The following is a 24,674-nucleotide window of genomic DNA, read 5'->3' as shown; positions in this document are numbered from 1 at the left end:
GATAAAGGCAGACAGCAGAAAACACAGGGAACTCAAAAGTTGGGAAGAAAAGATCTATAAAAGCAGTAACTGTGATCTATGACGTGAAGGTTGTAGAAGCGTTTAAGATGAGCTTGTTCCTCCTTCAGTTTATCTAAAAAAATTCACTAATGGATTGTAAGCTGTGGCTGTTCTGACTCTAACACGTGGGTGCAATTGCAAGTCCCTTTTGCTTTATTTAGCCATTTTATACCTCTGCACAATACACAGCAATGAAGGGGTGAGAGCAGGGAAGAGGCTGCTGAATGATTTGCCGTTCGCGTATAGACAGCTCCCCCTGAAAACCGTACAATCGCACCGTGTGTTGCATCCTTTAGGTCAAACACTGCTCTTCCCGTCTGCTCTGTTTGCAAACTCCTCTCCTGCTAGCCTTTAACTAGACTGCAGGTACGCTCGCCGTGCAAGCAGTGCTCTGGCAAAGACTCAACAACTGACAGTTCCTAGCCCTCAGAGATCACGGTTTCATGATCACAGCAGCAAAGGGATTTTCTTAAGGGAAGGAGGCGGAGGAGAGGGGAGATGTCTTAACTAAAGCACATAGTTTAACAATAATCTTACCACTGGAGACGAAATTCGACACCCAGGGCAATCACAGATTGGAGGATGTACCTGTAAGATTCCTTTGGACATAAGAGTCTTCAAACTTTTCCCTGGATGCAGAGGAGAAGAAAAAGAAGAAGAAGAAGAAGAAAAAGGATCAGCACCTTTATAAAAGGAAAGTATTTAGGGAAGGGGGGGGAGCACGCATCTCCTTCCATACAAACACCCCTCCCCTTGCCTGCCTGCCTACCAGCACCCACCCCCCACCCCGCCCGCCCCTTCATCGAACTTTCTCCCCCGCAGACGGCCGGGGGAAGGAGCACCGCCGCAGCCCTCCTTCGCCCCTGCCTAACCTCGGTGCCAACGCTCCCGCAGCCTGAGAGAGCCGAGGCGGCCGGCGCACCCGGAGCCCCGGCGCAGCGGCCAGCCCGCGCAGCCTGCGCGCACCCCCGCGGGGCTCCGCGCTGCCCACGCCGCCCGCGCAGCCAGCCCCACGGCGGGGGACGGCCGTGCGAGGGGGGCAGCCCACTCGGCGCCTCCCCCCTGCTCCTCCGACCATTTCACCTCAGTCCTCCTGACTCACCCCAGAGGAATTGAGGTTTCCTGAAGGCAGCCCGGAGCCCAGTAATAAAAGAAACAGGAGAGATGAGCGGAGTAATGACAATTAGCGCGGCCCCCGAAGTTATTCCCCTTTTCTCTGGCGATCGATAAACAAGGCGAGGTGTCAGTCACCTCCTAATGGCTCCTCAGACCCCCGGGCTGACACCTCCAGCCCTCAGCTAATTACGCGCCGCACCGGCTCTCCCCTCCCGCGCCCCCCCGCTCCCCCCGGCCCCCGCTCCTCCGGCCCGCAGGGCCCGCCGGCTCCCCGCTCTCCACCTGCCGCCTGCACCAGCAGCTCCGCCGCGCCAGCCCCGGTGCCGGGACTGCGGCGCTGGCTGGGGCCGCACCGCAGGCAGGAGGGGAGGGGAGGGAGGCAGGGCAGGCTCCCGTCAGCAGCCGCCAGCGCCGCGGAGGTCCCGCGCCACCCAGCTGCGAGGGGAACACCCCCCTCCGCCCCGCCCGCCGCCCCGCCGCCGCCGCCGCCTCGCCTCGCCTCTCCTCACCCGGCGCGGCGGGGCTGCGCACTGCCGCTCCCCGCGGCTCTGCCCGCCGCCGCCGCCGCCACGCACGGGCGGGCGGCTCCGCGCCCCGCCGCCGCCGCCACAGCCGGCCGCCCCCCGCGGAGAGCAGCCGCGGAGTGGCGCCGGCCCCCAGGCGCGGCGTGCCCGGGGGGCGCTAACCGGCCCCCCGCAATTTGCCTGGTGTTTAAACCTCCGCCCGCGCGAAATGAAACTTCTCTCCAGAAGAGAGGAGCCCCCCGTGCTCCCCCCACCCCACCCCCCCCAAAGCAACTGTTCCCAAATCGCTCGGAAAACTTCGCCGCGCTCCGGTACCGGGGATCCGGTAGAGAGGGACCAGGGGTGCGCGGGGAGGGGGGCACGGCCGCAGGGGATCAGGTCCTGAGCTCTCCCCCGCGCGAATGCTAATAGGCAGTAAGCCTCCCCCTCGGATCCCGCTCCCAAAGCATGGGGGCGAGAGGGAGGATGCTAAGGAAGAGCAGAGCAGCGTGGGGACCCCGGCACAAGCCGGGCGGGGAGCAGCGCCTTTACCTTTGTGCCTGATGCTGCGCTTCCAGTCCTTGGCCGTCTCCCTGCCGCTGACGAACTGGAACTCGTTGGGGGTGAGCCACTCTCCCCGGTACCGGATAGAGGGTCCTTTGCTCCCCTGGCACAACTTATTGATGTAGAGCAGCGCCTTGTTCTCCCCGCACTCCACCTCGATGCAAGGCTCCCCGTTGTCAAAGAAGGGCTGGAAATCCGGGATGGAGGAAAACCTCTCCAGCATCAGGTCCTCGGGGAGGTGGTGGGGGTGGTGGGGGTGGGGGTGGGGGGTCTCGTGGAAGCCCAGGTACGCGCGGTGGGCAAAGATCTGGTCGTAAGCCGGCGGGTGCGGGGTTACCACCGGAATGGCAGCGGCGGCCAGAGGGGCGAGATAGTCAGGTAAGGTTTCCATGGGCTGGTTAAAGGCTGCCAGGGCCATCTCTTCCCTGTCAAGTCGCTCCTTCTTGATCGCAGGCATGGTGCTGCTGCGCTCCCCGTGCGCCCTCGTCTCTCCAAAGCACAGTGGCTCTAATGTCTCCGGTTCAACTTGCCCCCGCTCTGGCTGGAGTTTGGATGAAATGCGCCAGCAGCAGCAGCAGCAGCAACACAAGCACCTTTGGCGCTCGGGTGCCGGAGGTGGCTGGTATCCCCCGGAGCAGCCCGCTAACAAATCTCCTGGGCTGGCTCCCCAGCAGAGCTGTCTGGGATCCCTCTCCCACGGAGAGGCTAATGTACCGTAGACCCGGGAGCTGCTGTGTGGCTCGCAGATCTGCCCCTCCGGACTAATACCTGACATCTCGGAGAGGTCTCTGCTGCCGTAGACATTATTTTGGTTTAAAAAAAAAAAAAAAAAAAAAAAAAGCTTATTGATTCCCCTAGATCGACCCACCTTCTCACCAGGCTGGAGGGTTCCCCGCCGCCCACCCGGCCCCCTTTCGCCCTCCCCCCCTTCCTTTAAACTGACACCTGGTTTATTTATTTATATGCAATAATTAAAATTAAACGCGGCGCCCCCGCCGCCACTCCGCGATCCCCTCCCCTCCCTCCCCTCCTCCGCCGGCGCCCGCCGGGCGCAGGGAGGACGAAGCCGGCGGTGGGGGCCGGCTCCCCCGGCTCTGCCGCGGGGCTCCAGCCACCCGGGCGGAGAAGTTTCCCGGGGGCCGCCCACCTTCACCTGCGAAGTGCAGACTCGCCCCGCTCCCACCGAAGGCTTTATGATCACTGCGAGTTGGTATTTAATTTCCACTCCTGCACAAAATTTTGAAAAACATGCCATTACGTTACATGCATCTACGTATATATATATATATACGCACAGAGACACACAGACATATACATTTATATCCCCGCGAGCTCGTGCCACGGCACGGTCCCCGCTGCCCTACGCCGCTGCCCCCAGACCCTAACGCCTGGCTATGGTGCCGGGGCTGCGGGGCCGGGCTCCCCTCCGAGCCGGGACAGACATGTATTGATCTGCGCTCAGAAGTCACAGTGTAGTTCAGAGACTCTGACCAAACAAGATTTCCCTCCGCCGCCGCCGCCGCCGCTTCTCCAACTTGGCCCATTTAAACAGCAGAGCCGCTCGCAAGCGCCGCGCCGGCGGCGGGAGAGGGGGTGAGCGACGGACGGCGGGGCCAGCGCCGCGGCCGCGCCAGGAGCCGCCAGCCCGGCGGGGCGAACCGGCCCCCCCGGCCCCGGCGGGGCGAACCGGGCACCCAGCCGGGCGGGTGCGCTCCCACGCAGGAACCTGCCGCTCGCTCTCCTCGGCAGGCTCCTGGTGTGAGCAGCTATACCTTGAGAAGGCAGGCGAGAGCCTTCTCCTTTCCCGTGTAGGGATGTAGCAAGACTTAGGAGACACGGTATAAATTTGTTTTCCATTACGAGCTGTGGCAGACGTGGCACGAGGTCCATGCGAAACTGCCCCGAGAGGACAACATGGCCCAAAATTAGGTTGCGTGGTTCTTATGGAGATTTGTCGCATCAACAAGATGGAGTTCCCTACCTTTGGATGCTAAGTAGAATCGACTGTGCAGGAAGAATCCTACCTAGAAGGGAAATAAAAATAAATTATCCCCTTAAACACAGTACAAGAAATATGCCCCACAAGTCTTACAAGGTGACAGAACAGAGAGAGTTCTGGATGAGTTCTGTCTTAGAGTTCCCAGAACAACAACAAAAAGTTCTTAGCTTTGTCCCAAGGTGTGCCTCTTACTACTTGCTTTGTTGCAGGGGGAGGTGGTGGCAAGTTGAACTTGCCTTCCAGACAGTGAGAAATAGATTTGCTGTTGTGACAATCAGCCATTTGACAGAGTTAGCAGGGTAGTTTCTGAGCAGTAATAGCCCCTGCCACTTCAGCACCATCTCTCAGGCGACCTCAGAGCATTCTGGAGAAGGAGAAAGAACACCACCTCCTAGCATCTTTTTGAGGAAGCTGCTTTTAGCTTCATTTTACGGGTGGAGAAATTGAAGCATAAAGAGGCCGAGATCCAGAACATCAGCGCTGTACTCACACGGGGGTTATGCAGCTACTTGGTCCCACTATGAGCAAATACAGGCTAATACAGGTGACGAGTTCACACTTGTGCACCAAGTGATTTGCCCGAGATGCTGAAGGTCTTGCTTTCTGCCCCCTTTAGCTCCCAGCTGATAAGTACCCTTCTCTACAAAAAGTCCACTAATGGACCACTTGTGGGACTAGCTATTGCTTCATACCAGGAAAGGCGGAGGAAACTGCCTCTCTGGGGTTCAGTAGATCTGGGAATGGAATCTAAGCCCCAAACCTCATTTTTTTCTTGACACTACTTGACCATGATCCTTGTTTCTTGCCTGTTTATTCTCAAGAAATGCAAGCTCTGGGAGCCATCCTTGCGTCTTGCTCTAATGAAGGAGGCAGATATACATACCCATCAAACCCTCTCATTTAGGCTTTCAGGCTTAGGCTCTTATTCTTAATGCTTCTGATTGCTCAAGATGACAGGGGAAAAATCACTTTCTATTATCACCTAATGAACCAAGGAAAATGCTTGGAAGAGGCTCTGCGAGACACAGGCTTTCTCTGTGAAAGTGTGTAAGAGGATTCTGGATGGAGGTGAGGTGAGAAGGCCATACAGTGAGAAGAACTGTTCGCTCTCACACGCCCAGAAAACCTTCATGCCTGGCACGAAGAACTGCACTGTGCTCCCTGCAAAGGCTTGAGAACTACTTCAGAATTCCTTTGACTCCATCTTCTTTGTAACTTGGGGACTGATTTCTTTTCACTTTTTACAGGGGAGTATTTTACAGGGCTATTTTTTCTCAAAGCCACCTTTCTTTTTTACAGCCATAAGGATTACTATTCTTCTTCCACCTCCATTCCTACTGGCAGCTTCACCTCCAAGTGTAGAGAGAGCTTGGCCGCAGCCTTCTCCAAAAACAAGTCTCCATGCTTCCTCCAGGAGGGGTTACAGCAGAGTAGAACAAGAATGGCCTTCATCCCCCAGGAACAAATCCTTCTGTGGTACTTCTAGACTTCTCAGATCTCTGTGGTTTGGATGCACACTGAAATCTCCTAACAGCACCCTGCATTACCCTCCAGCCTGCCCCTACCAAACAGCTGTAATGAGACCTTTCCTAACCCAGAGAACTTTTATTTACCTTCTATTTTAAAGGAAAAGGTGACTTGCCATGGGGGTTTCCCACTGCATGCCAGCTCAGTTGCTTTTTATCTCTGAAGAAACTGGGCTCAAATCTGGACATAATCATAAGTGAGGTGAATATGCTGAGTCTTCATCCTAGAAGGGCAGAATCTACTTGGCTGTGCTTCATTCCTGGCAAAAACAGGCACTTGATGCCAGTCATGACATAGGTGCACTAGCCAAACCGTGTAAAGGTCCCGCACTGGAAGAGAAAGGCCTCATGATGGTGTCTCAATATGAGGTGCACAGCTTGGACCGGGCAGGGTTTCTCACACACGCACAAGGTGTTCTGGCAGAACTCAGTGAAGTTTGGGGGATTGAAGAGGCACAGATTCAGGCTGATCAGATCAGTCTCTTACAAGCACTAAAAGTTACTAACAAGTCCTCCCTACCCCTCCCCACTGTAATAAAGAACAAGAGCTCTGTCTGGATGTCTGAGCTCGACAGCAGGAGTCTGAAGTTGTTCAGCTCCAGTCTCTTAACAGTAGAGCTTTCAGGATTAGTGTAAACAGATTCACCACTGGAGAGCAGCTCAGAAAGATCTAAGCAAATCCATGCACACATGGTTAGAGAGAGAACCAGGTACGCTTTGTAACTTCCACACTGAGGAACTGGAACATGTTGTCAAGTCTGGGGGCATGAATCACCATGTCTTTTTGTTGTGTGTTTCCATGGCACCTAGCAAAGTGAAAGCGTGATTCTTAATTTGCTCACAGAGGCACTACCACAGTGAACATAGTAAACAGTGATCATTTTCCAACATTTAGTTCCCCACCTCTGGAATACATCATGTTGGATTGAAACAAAACCTGGATCTTTTATTTCTCTCAGGTCAAATGTGTCAACTGCAAAGAACTACCTGTGCTGTAAAGCATTTTACAAGAAGAGATGGTGCTTCAAACACAGGTCTGAAAGTCAAGAGATAAGGATTTTCCTCCTTACTCTATCACCAGTTTCATGGACGAACTACTTATCCTGGATATGCCTCCATTATTCTACCCATAAAAGGAGGGAAAACTTCCTAAATTCATTATTTACATGTGTGACAGTAAACCTCTGAGTTTCTAACTGAGATCAAAGGTCCTTTGTGCTAAGTGTTTTAAAAACTCATTGCAGATGCAGGCCCTGCCCCTTTACAGGAAAGACAGGTTGAGGCTGGGAGGAGAGAGACACCCAGGTACATGCAAAATGACCAGCCTGAGTTCACAAACTACTCCAGAGCTTCTGTCTTTGCAGGATTCCAGCATAGACGCCATACGTGCCATCTCTGGCACCATTATGCCTCTGCCTAAGCTGAGCTAAATGGACAGATACAACGTTCTGTCAGCGCAGCTCCATCTATAGCACTGGTCTTGCCGGCCTTGTCATAGCGGGTCTGTAACATGAGTTTCTTTCAGTCCAAAACTAACTATGCCAGCAAAGTTCTGTCCTGTCCACCAGAAGAGCTTAGAAAATAAAACAGGTCTTTCAACAATCGGTGTAGTATCCACTGAACCATGTTGTTTCCCCCAAATAAGTTGGGCTGCTTAGCCTTTTATGACTGCAAGTTCACAGCTCTCCCCACTTCCCTATCTTTCCACAGAATTACCCGCACCCTATCGCACCAGTGGCAGAAAGCAACAACTCTGTCCCTACCAAATTGCTGAGCCTACCAAAAGACAGAGAAGGAGACCAAACAGCCACACCACCACCTCCTGAGCCAGCCAGATTCATGCCTTCCCCAGTCTCTTTCACAGTCTCACAGGACATCAAGGCTGTCTAACAGCCAGGATTCACTGCTTTTTGTCTTTTATTCCTTGCCAGGTGTGGCCCAGCTCTGTGCTCACTGCATGTGAACAGCCAGCCATGCTGCCAGAGTCATGCTCAGCGGGATCAGTATCGGAGGTAATAGTAGCCTCAGGCCAGACTGCTTCATTATGAGAGATATTTTGACAGCCCAGCAGCAAGAGCAACAGCAGGGAGGGCACAGGTGGGTATTCAGGGGAGGAGGGTTGGGAAGGAGGACACTGGAAAGGGCTTTGCCTCTGAAAAAATGCTTTCTCAGGAACTGCTGGGCTGTACCCTTTTTAATCCCACTGATACAGAACACTGCCTTTTACACCAATTTATTGGCGTGAAAAAGGAGCACCATGGAACTCGGAGTTTTTCTGTCTTTCTTGGAAGTAGCGTCACGGTAGTATGAGCTTACACAACAAACCAGAGCTGCAAATTGCATATATCCCTACCTAATGCTTGCATTTTGTCTGCTTCCAAGAGAACAGCCTGGGACAGTCAATGGTGGTTCAAGGAACTCTCTTCTCATCAAACTATTTTCAGAAAATACCTCTTCCAAATCACCTTCTGTACAAAGTGCCCTGTATAGCTATGTGACCAGTCTAAGTAGATCAGTACTCAAAAAACTACAGGAATGTCTGTTGGGCAGAAGTGACGGAAGTTTTATCTGGGGGAATGAGGACTCTTAATACTAAAGGAGCTGCTGCCTTCTTCTAAATAATGAATAACTTCCGTGCAGGGAACACATTTTCTGTTCTCTCTCTGACTTAGTATAGTGGTTATGCTGTGCTGCAAACAGTCACCTGGCCTGGAGCTCAGAGACCTTTGTATGCTGCTACACATACTGCACAGCAAGAGTCACCCTGCGACTGCACCGGGAGGCTGGCTGTGCGCCGAGTCACCTTTGGGATGTGCTGTCAGAGGATACAGCACTGGAAAACCTATCAAATGATAGGAGGACTGATTCGTCTCTCTCCCTTACTGGTTGAAGTTCAGGTATGTTGGGGTAACTTAGAATCAGCCTTGAAATCGCTACAACAAGAAGTTTAAATTAAAAAGGCACAATCCTATTTCCATAAAAACCACTGGCAAATTTTTACTGACTTCACGCTTCAGTGTTCTAGTCCCCCATAACATAGCAAGAGATTGCCCTTCCCTGCAAAGGCTTTGGAAAACAAGTTTAGCGACACTCAAGTGATGCCTCCATGATGTAGAAAAAAGCACTTACAGAAATCACCAATGGAATAAAGCCTTAAGTATCAAACCTGCTGTTATAGTAACCATTCTCTCTGACCCTTTACTTTTAAGGCAAGAGCTGCTTTCTTTGCAGTTCCAGCCGTTGGACAGCTTCCCTGTGCTTCTCTCTGCATTAACTATACTTCTTTGCGCATATTGCAATTAAAAATGCATCTTTCTCCCTTGTCTATTCCTCTCTCCTCAGAGGTTACTTATTGCTCATTTGTAACTGTTGTGAAAGACTTGAGATACCAGAGTTGTAATGCAGAAGAAAGCCTCCACCAGATTCTCTGTTTTTTTCCTAAAGCCTTTGTTTGTGCTACTCTACTCTGCTCCACTACTAAGAAAAACTCACTGTATCAAAAGATGGTGAAATGATGGTCGTGTTGTATTAATCTAAAGCTTGGCTGTGTCCCAACACTTGTAGATTACTCTTTGCTACTCCAGTTCCCTAACTTTCTGCCTGCCTTCCCTCCTACAATCATAGTAAAAAAAGATACACTGAAAAACCAACTATCCAAGAATCTGGGTACGGCTGGAATTGAATCCTGGGTTAAAACAATAAAAAATTAGTGACCATTGAAAAGAAGGTAACATTAGGTGTGCCATCCCAACGTCAAACAGTGCCATAAAAGAATCAGCCATGGGTCTCTCCCTTAATTCACAAGCGTATACAAACATGTGTGTACAAACAGAGCACTTTTTTTAGGTCAGGCAGATGAACTTTGATAGCTAATCCTTTGGAAGTAATGTGTCAGAAGACTGTGGTGTAGTCAAGGTGTGACTGCTTTTAATACATGCTAGAAAGATCAAATTAAAGACTAGGTAGAACCTGCCTTGACCCATTTAGGAGGTGCTGAAGGACACACTACCTGAGCTGGCTTAGAGCTTTCAAATACATTCATTAGAGCTAAGACGTTCTAAAGTCTTTAAATCATTGGGCATCTCTGCAGACAGGTTTTGTATTGTTCTAATTCTCTTCCTTTCTAGAAATTGATGTAGTGTAGTCATTGCCCTAGTAATGATAGGATTAGCATACATCACCTCTCCACTAGTATAACTGCACTCCACTAGAGAGCTGGGCAAATTCCACTAGGAACGTTTCTGAACAATTATTGTTACAGTAATGTCAAACTTTATGTATAGATAGGCCTTAGTCTGGGCTATGTCTATACTGCAGTTTCAGATATGACTGCAACAAGTGTCCATCTGCCATAGCTAAACATTACTAAATTAACACTGGTACTCTGAGAAGACATCACGTAGGAGCTCCATCAACATGGACCTATGTTTCTGTAGGGAATTCTCACTGAAGTTTGTGCTGCTGTGCTTTCTCTGCAATTGTTTCATGGACTACCTAGGTCAACGCCAGCACAGGAAGGCAGTCGTAACTTCAGTGTCACTGTGACCAGAACTCTTACGTGGTCTCTTCTACATGTACGTTGTATTTGAACAAAACATGCCCAAATACATACCTGCAAACAGTCACAGCCATAAGCAGAGTCTCCAGTGAACGCACAGAGACAAACGCACATAAACAACTTGGTACTCACTCCTCACTACTCACTTGTGCCTCCATCATTATGAATAAATGCTGGGTCAGGACCACATGAAGGCTTGTGTTGTTTGGGTTTGTTTTTCTTTTCTTTTAAATCTTACATTCCTAGAAAAAGAGACTCATTGAAGTAAACTTGTTGCCATGACTACACTGCAATAGAGTGCTTTAATTAAACAAAACCTTAGATAAGATATAAGAAAAGAATAACAAAAACAAAACAAAGGGAATTTCAAAAAACACGTAAACAGGCATTTACACATTTGAATCTTCTCATGGTGATTTGAGTTCCTTGGAAGAAGAGCAACTTTTCTGCTCCTTCCTTTGCGTTGCTTCATAGCAAATGCAGCATGCTCGTCGACAAGAGAAGCTGCCTGCTGCAACTAGTTAGCACTGAGTTTTATTTGCTTGTCAGACTTCCAAACGTGAACTTTTCTACATGTGGAGTCAGGCATTCCAACTACTATTTCTGCCTATTTTGCTTCACTATGTGACTGCAGCAATTCACCTCGTGACTCCAAACTCAGGCTCTTCATTCATAAAACAGAGAGAAAACATCTCTGTAAAGCCGAGTTGGGAAGCACAACCCTTCAGGTGTTCACACTCCTCATTCATTTCTATCTCATACTACAGATTTCTATAGCTCTGTTTTTCTCAAGTTCAGTAACTCAGTCACTGAGCAAAATCAAATAATTGTGAGCCATAACACATCACAAGTGGCAAATGCAGAAATGTCAGAGCAAGCAGTTTACAAGTTATTTTGATGCCTGATGCCTAAAATTGTTCATCTAAACTCTTTGGCAAATACTTACAAACAACTATTTTGTTCACAGCAGGCGAAAAGGATTTTGTTTGTCATACATCTTCCTTGCCTTAGCCAAAACTAATCTGCATCCAGATATGGCACAAACTATTTTCACTCACTCTTCACACTCAAAAGGCAGCATGCAGATAGATATATTGTCAGCACACGCTTGAAAAACTGCTCTGCACGCTGTGACAAAGTTTAAAGTTTTGCACCAAGAGGAAAGGATAAAAAGGCAGTTTGAACAGTGTACTGTTCGCAAAAGCTATTCCTTTCATCAGTTGTCTGTAGCACAGAGTTAGCCATAGCTGCGGATAAAATGATGGGAACAGCTACAGTCCCGTAGCCATTGACACCCACAGTAGCAGTGACAGCCTGGCACCAAGGGTCATCCTTTGTTGGACACAGACACACAGAGATGCACGGGCATGTGCACTCAGAAAATAGATTCCGGGTAAACAAGAGAGCTATTTTGTCTCTGTTTTGTGCCCTGAGAAAGACAGGAAGAGCTAAAATATCAAACCTGAGGTTCTGTGCATATCAGTTGGTAAGAGACACGCTGCTGAAATATTAGTTTGGCTTTATGGGAGCAGTCGTCAGAATTTCAGTCGCTAACATTTCAGCCATATGGTAACTTGCATCTCATCTGCAGCAGACTAACAGATGTGCCAACAGCTGAAGGGGCAAAAAGCTGGGTTCCAACACACATTTCATTTTTCACTACCCGGGAAAGACTTAGGAGGAAGTTGGGGCCAATTACTGAGGCTGAGTAGTGGAGGGAAGAGATCTCCAAGTTCCTGTCTTCCCTTCTAAGTACATGAAGCATGCAGACATTTCTCACACGTGCTTTGCACCCAGAGCAATGCTGGCATTAGCCATAAACCACTGCATATAGGTTGAGGCTGCACTGACCCTAAAATAAAAAAGCCTAATCCATTGTAAATATCCAGAAGACACTCAAGCCTATTACCACCCACCTGCTTGTTACTTTCCTTCAGTTTTTAAGGAGTCTGTCTCTGTGGTATGGTCTCTAATCACAATTACAGCAAAACTGATTAGGATGCACATGGGAACATCATAGGAAACAAATATAAAATTGTCTTGACAAAGTAACTGAATGCATTTATAGGGACGGTATTGCTTTTAATTAGCCTTAATTTCCAAAGAATTATTACTTGCTCAAAAAAAATCTTTATGGATCCATAAATTATTGAGTGCAAGATTCTCCCCCTCTCTCCTACTAATACCTGAGAGAGTAGACCTAGCATACCTCACCAGGGAATTTGCTGTATTTGACTGCAAGAATGCTCATTGTTCCAATGTATTTTGTGTTTTTGTTACTACAGAGATTGTATCACTATCAGTGTTCTATATTACTACAAAGATTGTATCAGTTCTCACTGAGTGAATATGGAAATCAAGACCCAATCTGGATTAACCTTCAGACTACCACAAACACGTTGTGCTGCTTAGAAGTAGTCTGTGTGTTTGTACACATGTGCACATAAACACACACACTGGCCATACACACCTAGGCAATTTCATACCTCATTCTAATCAGATTCGTAGTTTGCTTCTTGAAATACCGTGATGCAAACTAAGCCATTCATTTCTGTCTTTATAAAATGAATGTGACCCTAATTAGCGTCAACCTGGAGAAGTCCAGGACATGGTGCAAACCCAGGTAAATAGACTTGCTTAGGGATGTTATATCCACATTATTCTGGGCTGAACCCCCCATTCTTTCTCCTCCCTTCCTCCCTCAGTTTCCTGGTCCCCATGGCTACTGCTCATAGTTTGCATACGCCCCAACCATTTGCTTCCACCCTCACAGAAGAAATGCCCCACATCATTGCTGTCAGGACATGTGGTGTGGTACCATAGGAGGAGGCTCTAGATTCCAGAAGTCATCAGGCCAACTCTGCAACAGCAACTTGGAGTCCCTTCTGAGACAGTTGACATCTGTCCAGATCCTTAATTCTACTGAGAGAAAAAGGGTTTTAAACTATTCCTTCATCACTAACAATACTGTATAAAACGTCTCTCTTTGAGACATTTCAAATCCCATGGCATCCCATTCTTCACCTTTTTTTTTTTTTTTTAAAAAGAGAAGTATGAAATGCCAGCAGGCCGAACATGCTCTGAGAACAGACTGAAACCTACCGAATCACCAACAGCAAGGGGGAGGACCTCCTTCTTTGGAGGAGGTCTCACCAAGTACAGGCATAGCCCAGTCCTGCTTATTGTGGTGGCAGGAAAACAGCAAGCGAGCACACAGTTGAAACTAAGATACAGTTCTGCGCATGCCCCACACCTTTTTGCAAATATTTTAGACCTTTTCAGCAGTGTGGTTTTATCTTCACTTTGAGTTGATGGCAGCTACTGCTGCATGAAAGCTCCAAAATGGCTTCAGCAGCCAGAAAGCCTGTATCAAGACAAAGCAGGGAGAGAGATCTGAATGACCTACTTGAAACAGCTTGTGCTCCAGTGCCCAGACACGAAGATTCACATCATCTAAGAAAACCTAAGAAAAACCATAAAACCAGTCCCAAATCTCAGCTCCAAAAGCAATACACAACCTGCCCTTGATTATGGAGATTAGCACAGTAATGTGCCTGCTTAACTTTCAGCCACCCATATTTGGAATTCCTCAATATTTGCTTTCTGTCATATTTGTTGTGGAGCTGAGCTCATATCCAAGAAGTCAGGGAGTGTGGTACCCATAGTGCATTCACAGACGCTGCAGTGTGAACCAGTTTTAGATTCCACCACTTGCCTCCTGAATTATAATTCAAGAGTGTGTGGCTCAGGGTTGAGGGTTGCCCATCTCTGTTCCCTGGGGATATCAGCACTACCAGAGACGTCAGCTTTGGTACCCCTTGCTGAGGATTCTCCTGTGCATTTTAGTCTTTATCTCAGGAGGCAAACACAACATTTTACAGAGGACAAAGACACTCTATCCCCTCTGTGCCCTTGTTCTACCTCATGAGTACATAGGGATGATGGGTCCCAGCCTCCTCTCTATCAGCAGTCCTGGAAGGGGACACAGCTCCACGCAGGGCTCACGGTCAACAGCCAAGTAAGATCGACAAGAGCATGCATACCTGGGTGAATGCAGCTTTTTCTTCCATCTGGAGCTACAAGCTTTCACGATAAGCGTGTGACTGGGTGTTTTAATTCGTAAGGAGATCCTCAAGAGGTTGTTGCAGGGAGTAGCTGGCACATCCCATCTATCTATGTCACTATGGTATCTAGGCACTGTTATCTCATTTCAGATTATAGCCGATTATGGAAAACATTTCCTTAGAAAACTGCTGGTCCTTCAGTAACACTAATGCCCTCTTTTGTGACATTCCCCAGGACTGTTACAAGAGCCAGGGTTTGTCAGCACTAAGAAATTTACCACTAAAATTATAGAGCCATTTCATACTGCGTAACTCCCACTTGGGAAGCTTCTCTGAGAGAGGTACTTTTCTGATCTTATTTGTATTACTCAACTGGGGAAAGGCATTATTATTTGGAATAATAATAGAGATCATACTGTTATACCTACAGGAATTCAACTACACTGATACTTGTGTAACTTTTTTCCAAGCAAACAGACCTTCTTTCTCAGTCCCTACCACTCCCCATTCTGCCAGTACTGTGCCACAGCAGAAATTCTTCTGGAAGTACTAAAGAAACCTGCAGTGCAATGCGAGTCTGTAATCAGAGCTTCTGTGAGACCAGGTGTTTCAGGAGTGGATTTGTCTCTTCATGGAATAGACAGGAAAAATCCTCCCCAGCTGATCTCTGCTAATACCTTGATCTGTGGCCTATTAATGAGCAACTTACTGCAAAAGTCGCATCTTTACATTTCAAGTTGTTTTACTTAGGTTGGATGTACTGTTCATGAAAAGATCTAGCTGCCAGAATCAGGCTTTCAACATGCATATTTGCAATGACAAATTCAAAATTCCCTTTCCATTGATGTTCTTGGAGCTGTCTTCAGACTTGCTGCTGCAGTAGCTACCACTAAACGCCAGTAAAGCAGTAAATCCATCTATTGGAAATAGTCATACAGAACTGCAGCGATGAGACACAAACTTATTCCAATTAACTTCTTCTAAGCAAGAGGAAACAAACATTCAGCTCTGTTCTCCATGAAACTTGACTAAAAAAGGGTGGAACCTTAAGGATGTGTATGGTAAAGAAAAGGCCATTCAGGAGACAATACAAATAAACCCTAGCAATAACTCAACAGGGACAAGAAGGTGAATGGTGTCCCAAGCACTCCTTTAGCAAAGCGCTAAAAATACCTCTGGGATTGTCCGAGGCCCTTGATTCAGTAAGTCTTTCCATCAGCTGCCTAAAATGTTCGGCAGTAACATCTGGAACCCCCATCCAATTATAAGATGAAATGCAGGAGGATCAAAGAGAGAGTTTCCCAGCTCTCATGAGAACAAGCTGGAGCGTGGGATAATTAGCAGCTTCTGACTGCTGCTAACCACCTCTCACTCGTTAGCATTTTTCCCCGGCCTTCCCACCTGCATGTGCAGTCCCCTTTGCCTCCAGAGTACCAAGTTCCCCTCCACGCGTCTCTTTTAACCTGCCTGTAACAATAGTTGTCCTGACACATCCTAGAAGTTTATAGCGGTCTCTTTTCTCCTCTCCCCATTAACCAGAGGCAAAGCCTTTTGGGACATATTTTCACTGCTTAGGAGTGGGGGTGAGGGCAACAGATTGGGGGGGGGGGTCCCAGAGCTCTGGGGATCCTGGTGCATCTGCAGACAAGCAGGCGACACCAGGAGACAAATACAGCTAAACAATAACAAAATAATATTTACTTTGCTTCTTGTATTCCCCTGTGTCCAAGGAGTGCTGGTCAGGATGAGAGAGGTGTAATTCACTGAGAGAGAGAAACATTTGCTCACTAGTTCCCCCTTTTTTTTGAACTGGCTAATACCTTGCAAGCAGGACAGAAGTTTCAAGTCTGAAAGGCACCGTACCAGTAGCGAGGAGTCAAGCTGTCAGGAGCAAGACTGAATTGTGAGTTGCTTGCCCTTGCAAAAGAAACGGGGGTTGCATGTCTGTCGCATGTGGGGATCCTAGAGTTGCATCACTGGATGGGGTTTAAGTGCCTGCTCTTTACAGGAAGAACAGCAGTCAGCAATTCTCCTCTACCCAAGGGACAGACTAGTACAGAAGGTACAGAAAGTAAAGCTTAGACCAGAATCCCCAACAAGACCATTTTCCCCATATGCTGTGGCAATTCTCCACAAGACAAGGGCATTTCCTTCTGCCAAGTCAACCAACAAACTGGGCCTTTCCCCCGTGCTATGGTGTTCCTGTCACATCACTTAGAGCAGGCTCATGTCACAATCCCAGAGACAAAATCCATGGAGGGACCCCAGTCACACTGTCTACTGACAAGGGAGACAATCTGGCTGGGCATACAAGAAATCTGCACGCAAAGAAACAAACAAGCTGAAATAAGGGTGAAATGTTGATGAAGATCTGGAATGCACTAGGAGATCCTTAGGTTAAAGGTATTCTCGGAACGTAACTCAGCCAGGAACAGCAGATAGGGTCAGCCTAGGGATCGCATACAATTTTATCTTAAAAATCCAACTTTACATACGGCGACTCCACAAAAACATAATAAATGTAAATCATGTAACAGTGTTGTCATGTGGATCTTGAGTAATTCTGCCTCAGAAGCAGTATACTGTGTGGTTGCCAGAGTGACACAGCTCTGACCCCGCTCTGCAGTCCAGGCTGTCCACTACTGGAGCTTACACAGACAAGTGCACACCCCAGAGCTCTTCAAAGGCTGTCCCAGGCAAACCTATTGTCTCACTCCTGCCATCTGACCTGCAGGTACGGCTGGGTGCCGAGGTAAGCTGCAGCCCCGTCCTTTTGCAATCCGCCTTCGGCGCAGCTCTGCCTAGCTGCAGAGCCCAATAGGTCGCAGTGCTCACTGAGCGTAAGCTCTCCCTGACGGCCATGTGAAGGCATGGGCTGCAGTCACCGGGAAGTCTGCAAAACCAATTTTTCCCCTTTGCTTGACAGACTTCTGAGCTCGTGAATAAGGAGGGGACGAGCTTGTTCAGGGGATCAGGAGTCTCAGCTAACTGACCGACAACAGTGGAGGCTGGGATGCTCTGTTCCGACGGCGCCTCTGGCTCCACCAAATCAAACCCCCATTAGAAATACATTAGATTCCTCTAACTCCGCTCCAGACTGCTTTTTAACAACCAGCCTTCTTCCAGCCCTCAGAAAAGCCTTTTCCCTGCTGCCTCTCCCTCGGCGACCAGCAAACGCTCCCGGAGCCACCAGACCCGGCTGCACCGGAGGGGCGAGAGCCACGGGGGGAACGGAGCGCTGGCACCGCGAGGGGTGGCGGGGCGGCGGGCCGAGGGCACAGCCGGGCCGCAGGCTCTGGCGCGGGGCGGCGAGCCCAGGAGCGCTCCCGGCCGGCCGGCCGGCCCGTCGCTGCTCGGGAACCCCCCGGCGGGGCCCCCGCCGCCGCCGCGGGTTGCTGGCAGCAGCCCCGGAGCCGCAGCGCTGCCGCCGGGGAGAGAGGTAATAAATAACCCGGGGAGCGAGGCGCGGAGCCCGGCGGGCGGCGCAGACTCTGACCTGACAAATACCCACTGGAAAATCATCACCTCCCGCCCCCGGGAGCCTGGAGCCAGCCCCAACCCGGCCCCAGACGGGGGGTGGCTGCGCAAACACTGGGGCGCGCAGGAGCCAGCCGGCCCCGCCGCCCGCCCCGTCGAGCCGCGCCGCGCCGCCGGGGGTGGCGGCAGCGGGGGCGGGCGGCGGGGCCGCGGGGCCGGGCGGGGCCGGCTGCGGAGGGCAGGGAGGGGGGGCCGGGCGGCCCCCGACGCCACACACACAGCCACGGCACCTCGCCCGGCGTTCCCCGGCTGGGCTGCGGCGGCTGCGGGCCGCCGAGCTCACCCCCGTGCCGGGACGGGGGGACGGCGCTCCGGCCGCGGCCCCGGGCAGCGAGCGGTGCCGAGCGGGAGCCGTCCCGCACGGCCGGAGGGGTTGTCCTGCACCCGCGCCGGGAACGGGTTTCCCCGCGAGCGTGGCTCCCAGGCTGCAGGGCCACCCTGTCCCACCGGCGCTGGCCCAGCCCTAGAGCCTCCTCTCACCTGCTCCGAGAGAAGCCGGCACCCAATTTCCCAGGGGTGGCGAGGAGGAAAAGGGGGGGGAATGGACAAGATAGATGCTTTATTTTCTGCTCTATGCAATAAAGTGTGATTATAAAGAATATAACAGGGAGCACAGCTTGAATTCCAATTGGTGGAGAGCCTGTTGTTAACCATCAGGGAACTATTTATTCTCTAGCCTTACTGATGCTCCTTGGTCAATAATGATAAAGGGGGGGGGAAAGGAGAAGAACTTGAAGCCATTATAAAGAAGCAATCACATTACAGCGAAGCAGCAGCAACAGCCCCCTCAGAATCTATGATTCCCTCAGGTCATGTCTGGTGTGCTCAGACCACTGGCCACTGTCAGTATTTACCCTGCATCATTAACCCACCAAACAGTTTTTGCTTGCCAGAAATGACCGATTTCTCAAGCCTGATGGCAGTCATCATTCGGGAGACAGAGCAGTGCTCCCCTGCTGCTGAACTATCTCCAGTGATATTTAATAAATAAATAAAATAGCTGGACCAGCTCCTCAGGAAAAGGGAAGAAAATGTGTCTATTTATTGTGATTAAATATTCGCTACTCCCTAATTCTGACACTTACTCATACATACAGACACATGGCCTACATGTATGCTTGCCCTAAGCCCTGACCAACTCACAAAACATTATTATTTATCGTTTGCGTTGCTGTTACATCTCAGAAACAGGACCATATTGCATGAGGTGCTATACAGACAAAGGACAAAAGACGGTCCCTGTCCCAAACAGCTAGCTGATGCACTCCAAGACTCTGCTCTTTTTTGCATTACTGAATTCCACATGAGTTTTGCCAATGTTTCAAATAGGATCGGAGTCACACCAGGCCAACTTTAGAAACTTCTGGCATCCAAACTGGATGCCAGATCAAAAAACCCAAACACAGCACAGAAACCTAAGCTCAGAGTTTGTTTCCTTTGCTCTGCCACAGGGGAGTTGGTTGTATTTGAAGGTTTTGGTTAACTCCTCCTTTACTCCTCGCTGGCATCATTCCATCACAGGGGCTCTGCAAGCCACACAGGGCTGCACACAGATCTGAATACCCAGCAAAGATTATTTATGCCATCTTACAATGCACAACCCATGCCAAAAAGTGAGCTTCCATGTCGTGAAACAGCACTTCACACCACTCACTGCTGTATTCCCAACGCCAAAATGGTTCTTAGAGGTTTTTCCTGACTTTCTTAGACCCGTTTCCCCAACTGAGATTATCCCTTGCCGCCTGTGTCAGAATCATCTCAATCATGGACAGTAAAGAAGTGGGAGGGTGGGGCATTGTTATTTTTATCATTGTCATGGGTTTCCCCGTAACACAGAAGATCTGACCCTCCTTGACATGAACAACATCAGCTCTGGGAAATCCAGGTTTTCTGACAGCTTTGCCGCTTCCCGTGTGCATTCAGGGAAGTCCTAGAAGCACCGTAACGAGGGAGGGGCGAGAGAGCAGGAGGCCACAGAGAGTGCAGCTATGGCTGAGGATGGGCTTTCGGGGGGCAGAGCCTGCACACTAGATCACAGAGTGGACAGAGTGCAATGGAGAGACCAACCATAGGGCGCACACGGAGAATCACAGTCACCTCAAAGGAAATAGCAACATTTTCTTAAGGAAAGGTCATGGGTTCCTTATTCCCATGGTCTGGCATCGCCCCTCTTTTTTTCTCTGTTACCTGCTGCGGCCTTGACTGGCGTTTCCAAAGGAGCTCAAGGACTGGCCCAGCTTTAAATTTTAATGTGGATGAAGCAGTAAGGCCATGGCCATAAAAACCTGAAGTTTATAAATTTCAAAAATACACATATTTTTCTTAGTGAAGACAAAAGGTCTGAGGGAGTGGAAAGCGCCTGTCCTTGGGCTCCGCAGATACTTAGTTCTGAAAGTCTCATTCTGAGACAGTTCCAGTCTCCTTTACATTTCTTTGAAGATTCTGCCTTTAGCCTGCAGAGCAGGTTCCTTCTTTCAGTTTTCTGGTTTGGGGAGCTAAGTTATTCTGTTACCTTAAAGAGAGGAGACAATTTCCAGGGTTCTGGAGACATGGCACTTCACTTCTTTAGGTCTTTCAACAAAGTGATGCAACCAACAAAACAGGGCATCATTTTGCTCAAAACCAAGTGACAGGCTAAGGTTCCTTCAGGTGAACACTGAAACGTTATTGGCAACTTAGAAAGCATTATTCACTTGATCACTGTTATTTACACATACATACCCAAATGTAATGCTGCCTCTAATGGTGTTTTGAGCTGTGGAAATGTCCCTAAATTGTGACTAATTTTAAGAGTAGTACTGAATGAAGCTGTTGTAAAGCAGTCCAGGAAAGTTCCTCCCCAACCAGAACAAGGATCAGCCTGCTTTAAGGGCAATCATTCAATTAATCTCTTTTAATAGGCAAGATGAAAATCAAGATCTAGAAGAATAAGCAGGAGAAGAGAGGGACATTGTTCCTTGCTGCCAGCAACAAGCAACTCCTATTGACGCTGTTGGCAGTTATTCACGCTCAGCAGCAAAGGAATTGGGGACCATAACCTTGGATAAAAGCTTGACTTGTAGACTCGGTACAACTAAAACCAAATCCTTTTGCGGAAGCCAAGAAATTAGGTTCATTATAGCTTAGAAGAAACGTTAGAATCTCTGCGTAGGGAGAAAGCCATGTTTCTTCCCCTGTTCAGGGATGCCTGTCTTTTTGCTATGTGATGCCTTCTGTAAGCTCTTTTGGGGGCAGGGGTATAAATCATAATAAAGCCATGGCATAGCATATAAATCATAATAAAGAATAATGATACGTAATAAGGATGAATAATATTAAGAGGAGAACTGTGTGAGAGAGAGCGAGAGCCTGCACACACACATACGCACAACTGTACAAACAAATACAGATAGAATTGGTGCTTGTTACTGTTTTCCAAAGTGAGCATTTTTTTTCTCAGTGAATATTTTGCTGTCAGCACATTGACCCCAGCCTCCTTTCACCACCTTCTTTTCCTACTCTCCCTGCCCTGCTGCACATGGAAGGCCAGTGAATAAACACGTGCAGGTATTATACTGCTCAGAGGGTCATGAACTGACGTTACAGTGGGAGTTTAAAAACACCCAGCTCCCGCAGGTCCTGTGTCTGTCGGTATACAAAGCTTTCCCTCTGCTTTGGGCTGCATTATATCACCGGCAGAAAGCAAGGAGCAGGTATTACACTAGCCACAACACACAACTGTCCCTTTCCACTGATGCTTCCAAACAACAGGATAACTCTCTGTCTACACTCCACACAACTACTACCGACAGCATGCCTTGAAAAGCGACAGAGATCCTAACCTGCCTGGCTGTTTAGGGAAGATACGGTTCCCTGAAGGCTAGAAGAAACTGCAGATTTTCTGTTACTTCACCCTTTCTGAGCAGTTGTAATAAAGGGAACTCAAAAAGCTGCCACCTGGATAGCTCTAAATATCCAACCTCATGCTGCTGAGGAAAGAGAACTAGAGAAGAGAAGCACAAATGGCCAGAAAAAAGACCTCAAGGAACACACAGGAGTTGTAGCAAGAAAACAGGAAGGAAAAAATCCTCAATGTCCAGCAGGATGCCCCTTTCTTCATGTAAAACCAATGCATTTATACATAAAAGAGACAGAAAGACAGGCCCATGGCTGTCTGCTAGGGTGGAAGCAAGGAAGAAAGGATGAATAGGTAAAGACACGAAGAGAGAGGCACTGGGAGGTGAGAGAGTTTAGATGTAGGTAGGAGTCTCCTTTTCTGACCTAAAGCACCTGGCAGACTGTTGGAGCTATTCAGAAAGTCACGAGAACCACAGACAGTAGCACCAGGCATTTTAACTAGTTTTAATACCATGCAGAGTTTGATATACTTCCCAAATCCCAGGATTTATTAAGCATGGTTCTGCTGCTTCCACTTCTAAAGCAATAAAGCTGAAAGTGTCAAAGAAAGAGGCTCCTGGTTTTATCTCCTTTGTTTTGTGGGACCTTTTTAATCTGAAGCTGAATTTAGGAGAGGCTACGCTGATGGTTCTACTACCTGACTTATGCATTTGGGAGGGGTTTTTTCTCACCATTTTTTCATGCTGGCTGCACAAAAGTAACAAAGCAAGCTGTCCTCTCGGACAAGGGGAATCCTTTGCCCCCACACCCTGCCTAGCCTCTGGCACTCCCAAGAACAATTGGTAACCTCCATGCGTTGCTGTCATTTTTTAACTGCATTTAAAACCAAAGGTGGGTAGAACTGGTTTGGTGAAAGTCTGTAAAAAGTCGGTAATTACAACAGCGTGAATGAGCCTTGTAAAAAGTGGGAGAAACCTGACACAAAGGAGAAGCTGGGAAGCCAGGCCCCCCACTACAGGAAATCCACAATGCTATAACCCATAGGCATCTGCTAACACACCCTGAGAAGCACATAAAAACCACACCACGAGAGGTTCTCCACCTGGAAAACATCCCTGCATGTTTATCTGCAACTGCAAATTCAGGCTCAGGAGCTGGGTGAGAGTAATCACAATATTAATATCGATTTAGTGTAGGTGAGGAAGACTAGACTGGTCAGGCTAGAGAACCTTGGGCCTCTTCTGAATTCTCAAAGTTCGGGGAGCAAAATGGCAAATTTACCCCTTCCCACCGTCCTGCCTTCAGGGCATGAGCACTCAGGTGTACAGCTCAGCTGTACGGGAACAGGGAGGCTTGCTACCTGTCACGTAAGTCTTCACCCCTCTAATGAGGCAGATGATAGAAGCAGAAGTTCTAATTTCACATTCCGCTAATTGGAGAACTGGATTAGTGATCCAGTTTTACTCTATACGGATGTGTTTGTCAATTTGCAGACAAGGAGGGAAGTAAATACATGTTTGAGATCTTCAGGGCTAGATGCTAAGATCAGACTAAGAAGTAAATTTCCTAGTGCTTAAATAGCACAGCAATCAAACTTCCTTCCCATGTCCTTCTCCCTTACAGGTAGATTTGGACTTCTCGGATCCTTGCAAAAACTGGTTAATCTATTACCTGGAGATTAGCCTAAAGTTTTTTGTGTGTTGGGGTCAACTGATTCTCCGCAAGAGCTTGACTAGAAAAACCCAGGGATAACTAGATTGCTGGCATATCTGATTAGCCAAAGGAAACAGGGTGGAGGGGTTGGTGTAACTTTACAGAGCTGACTAAATTGGGGCTACTGGTCAAGATACATCCAAAGCTGTTAGCTGGCCGAGTTAGCCAGTTCCATTTCAGGTATGATGAAACAGACTTCCCAGTCACTGATATTAGCAACAGAAACAGTACAAGGGAGAGATTGCTTAGCTGGTTAAATGTGTATTTAAAATGCTGATAGCCCACACAGAGATCCACGAAAAAAATTATTTATCATTGTTATTAACAATAATAGAAATAAAACCAGTTTTAATAGCACGCAGGGTTTGATGCATTTCCCAAATACAAGGATTTATTAGTTTAAAGCCTGTGTATTTATTTGTTTCTCTCTCCCCAGTCCTGCCCCCGCTTCCAACCGTCTTGAATTTTTAATGCACACTGTTTCTAATGTCAGCCGTTTTTCTTGTAAAGGTTTTTTGACATAACTTTATATTGCTACATCCTTTTGTTGTTGCCATTCCCCATCCTTGTTAGAGACTCCACTCCCCTAATGAAGCTCGTCTCCTGCCAGGATAATAAAAGAAAACAGATACAGAGCTGAAGTGAGCCAGTGCGAGGTGTGTGCATGTGTGTGTGTCTGATTAGAAATAAGGGTGCCACACAATAAGTGCAGTAACAGCCTGTTCTCCAGGGACTCCCAAGGCTGTCCCCAAGATCTGCAGTTTCTATATATGGCTGTGTTTATGTGTGCGTGCATGCATGCATATGGATGTATACACACACATTGTTTGTATGGATCTAATTGTATATACGCACACTGACAATGTGGAAGGACGTGTTCAGAAGATGTGTACTGCAGGTTCTAGAAGTAGGGGACATTCTGCCAAATTAAAAAAATAGGAGTCAAAGTCCAGTGACTTCCTAGTCCCTAAATTTTGGGGGTATCCTTTTAGTGTTTCACAGTAACAAGTTGCTGACTAAGGCTGTTCGGTAGCTTTCTAGCCATTGTCTCTCTTTTCTTTTTTCCCCCCATCCATCTTCATGAGCATCTAATAAATGGGAAGGCACCTTACTCCTATTGCCATTCAAACGAACCAACAGAACTATTTTCACAGCCCAGGAAAGGACAAAGATCTCTGCTACCCTGCGTGTAACACC

General features: G+C 48.4%; 1 protein-coding gene and 1 long non-coding RNA gene across 19 annotated transcripts in view; one reads left to right on the top strand and one right to left on the bottom strand.

Moving 5' to 3' along the window:
- SAMD11 (sterile alpha motif domain containing 11) overlaps positions 1-24,674 on the bottom strand; it is a 194,295-nt gene that overhangs the window by 129,236 nt on the left and 40,385 nt on the right. For 3 of the 18 annotated variants that reach the window (XM_075520744.1, XM_075520743.1, XM_075520752.1), the window contains 4 exons: positions 4,225-4,267; positions 3,397-3,470; positions 2,232-3,034; positions 598-689 (listed from right to left, as the gene is read on the bottom strand). In XM_075520744.1, the coding sequence (XP_075376859.1) occupies positions 598-689; positions 2,232-3,018 (879 nt within the window). In that variant the 5' untranslated portion in view covers positions 3,019-3,034; positions 3,397-3,470; positions 4,225-4,267. Of the gene's footprint in view, positions 1-597; positions 690-932; positions 1,098-1,162; positions 1,344-1,458; positions 1,535-2,231; positions 3,035-3,396; positions 3,761-4,224; positions 4,268-10,472; positions 10,569-24,674 lie in introns of those variants that run through there. The other 15 variants (XM_075520746.1, XM_075520751.1, XM_075520745.1 and 12 more) reach the window with 15 other exon arrangements.
- Positions 2,080-7,904, top strand: LOC142418638 (uncharacterized). Its single transcript, XR_012778349.1, has 3 exons — positions 2,080-2,469; positions 5,542-5,970; positions 7,700-7,904. It is a non-coding gene; the product is annotated as an uncharacterized LOC142418638 (long non-coding RNA).

This window comes from Mycteria americana, chromosome 18, assembly GCF_035582795.1.
Source record: "Mycteria americana isolate JAX WOST 10 ecotype Jacksonville Zoo and Gardens chromosome 18, USCA_MyAme_1.0, whole genome shotgun sequence".
NCBI classification, from domain to species: domain Eukaryota; kingdom Metazoa; phylum Chordata; class Aves; order Ciconiiformes; family Ciconiidae; genus Mycteria; species Mycteria americana.
The sequence above is the reverse complement of the archived record's forward strand: the minus strand, read 5'-3'. Positions and strand labels throughout refer to the sequence as shown.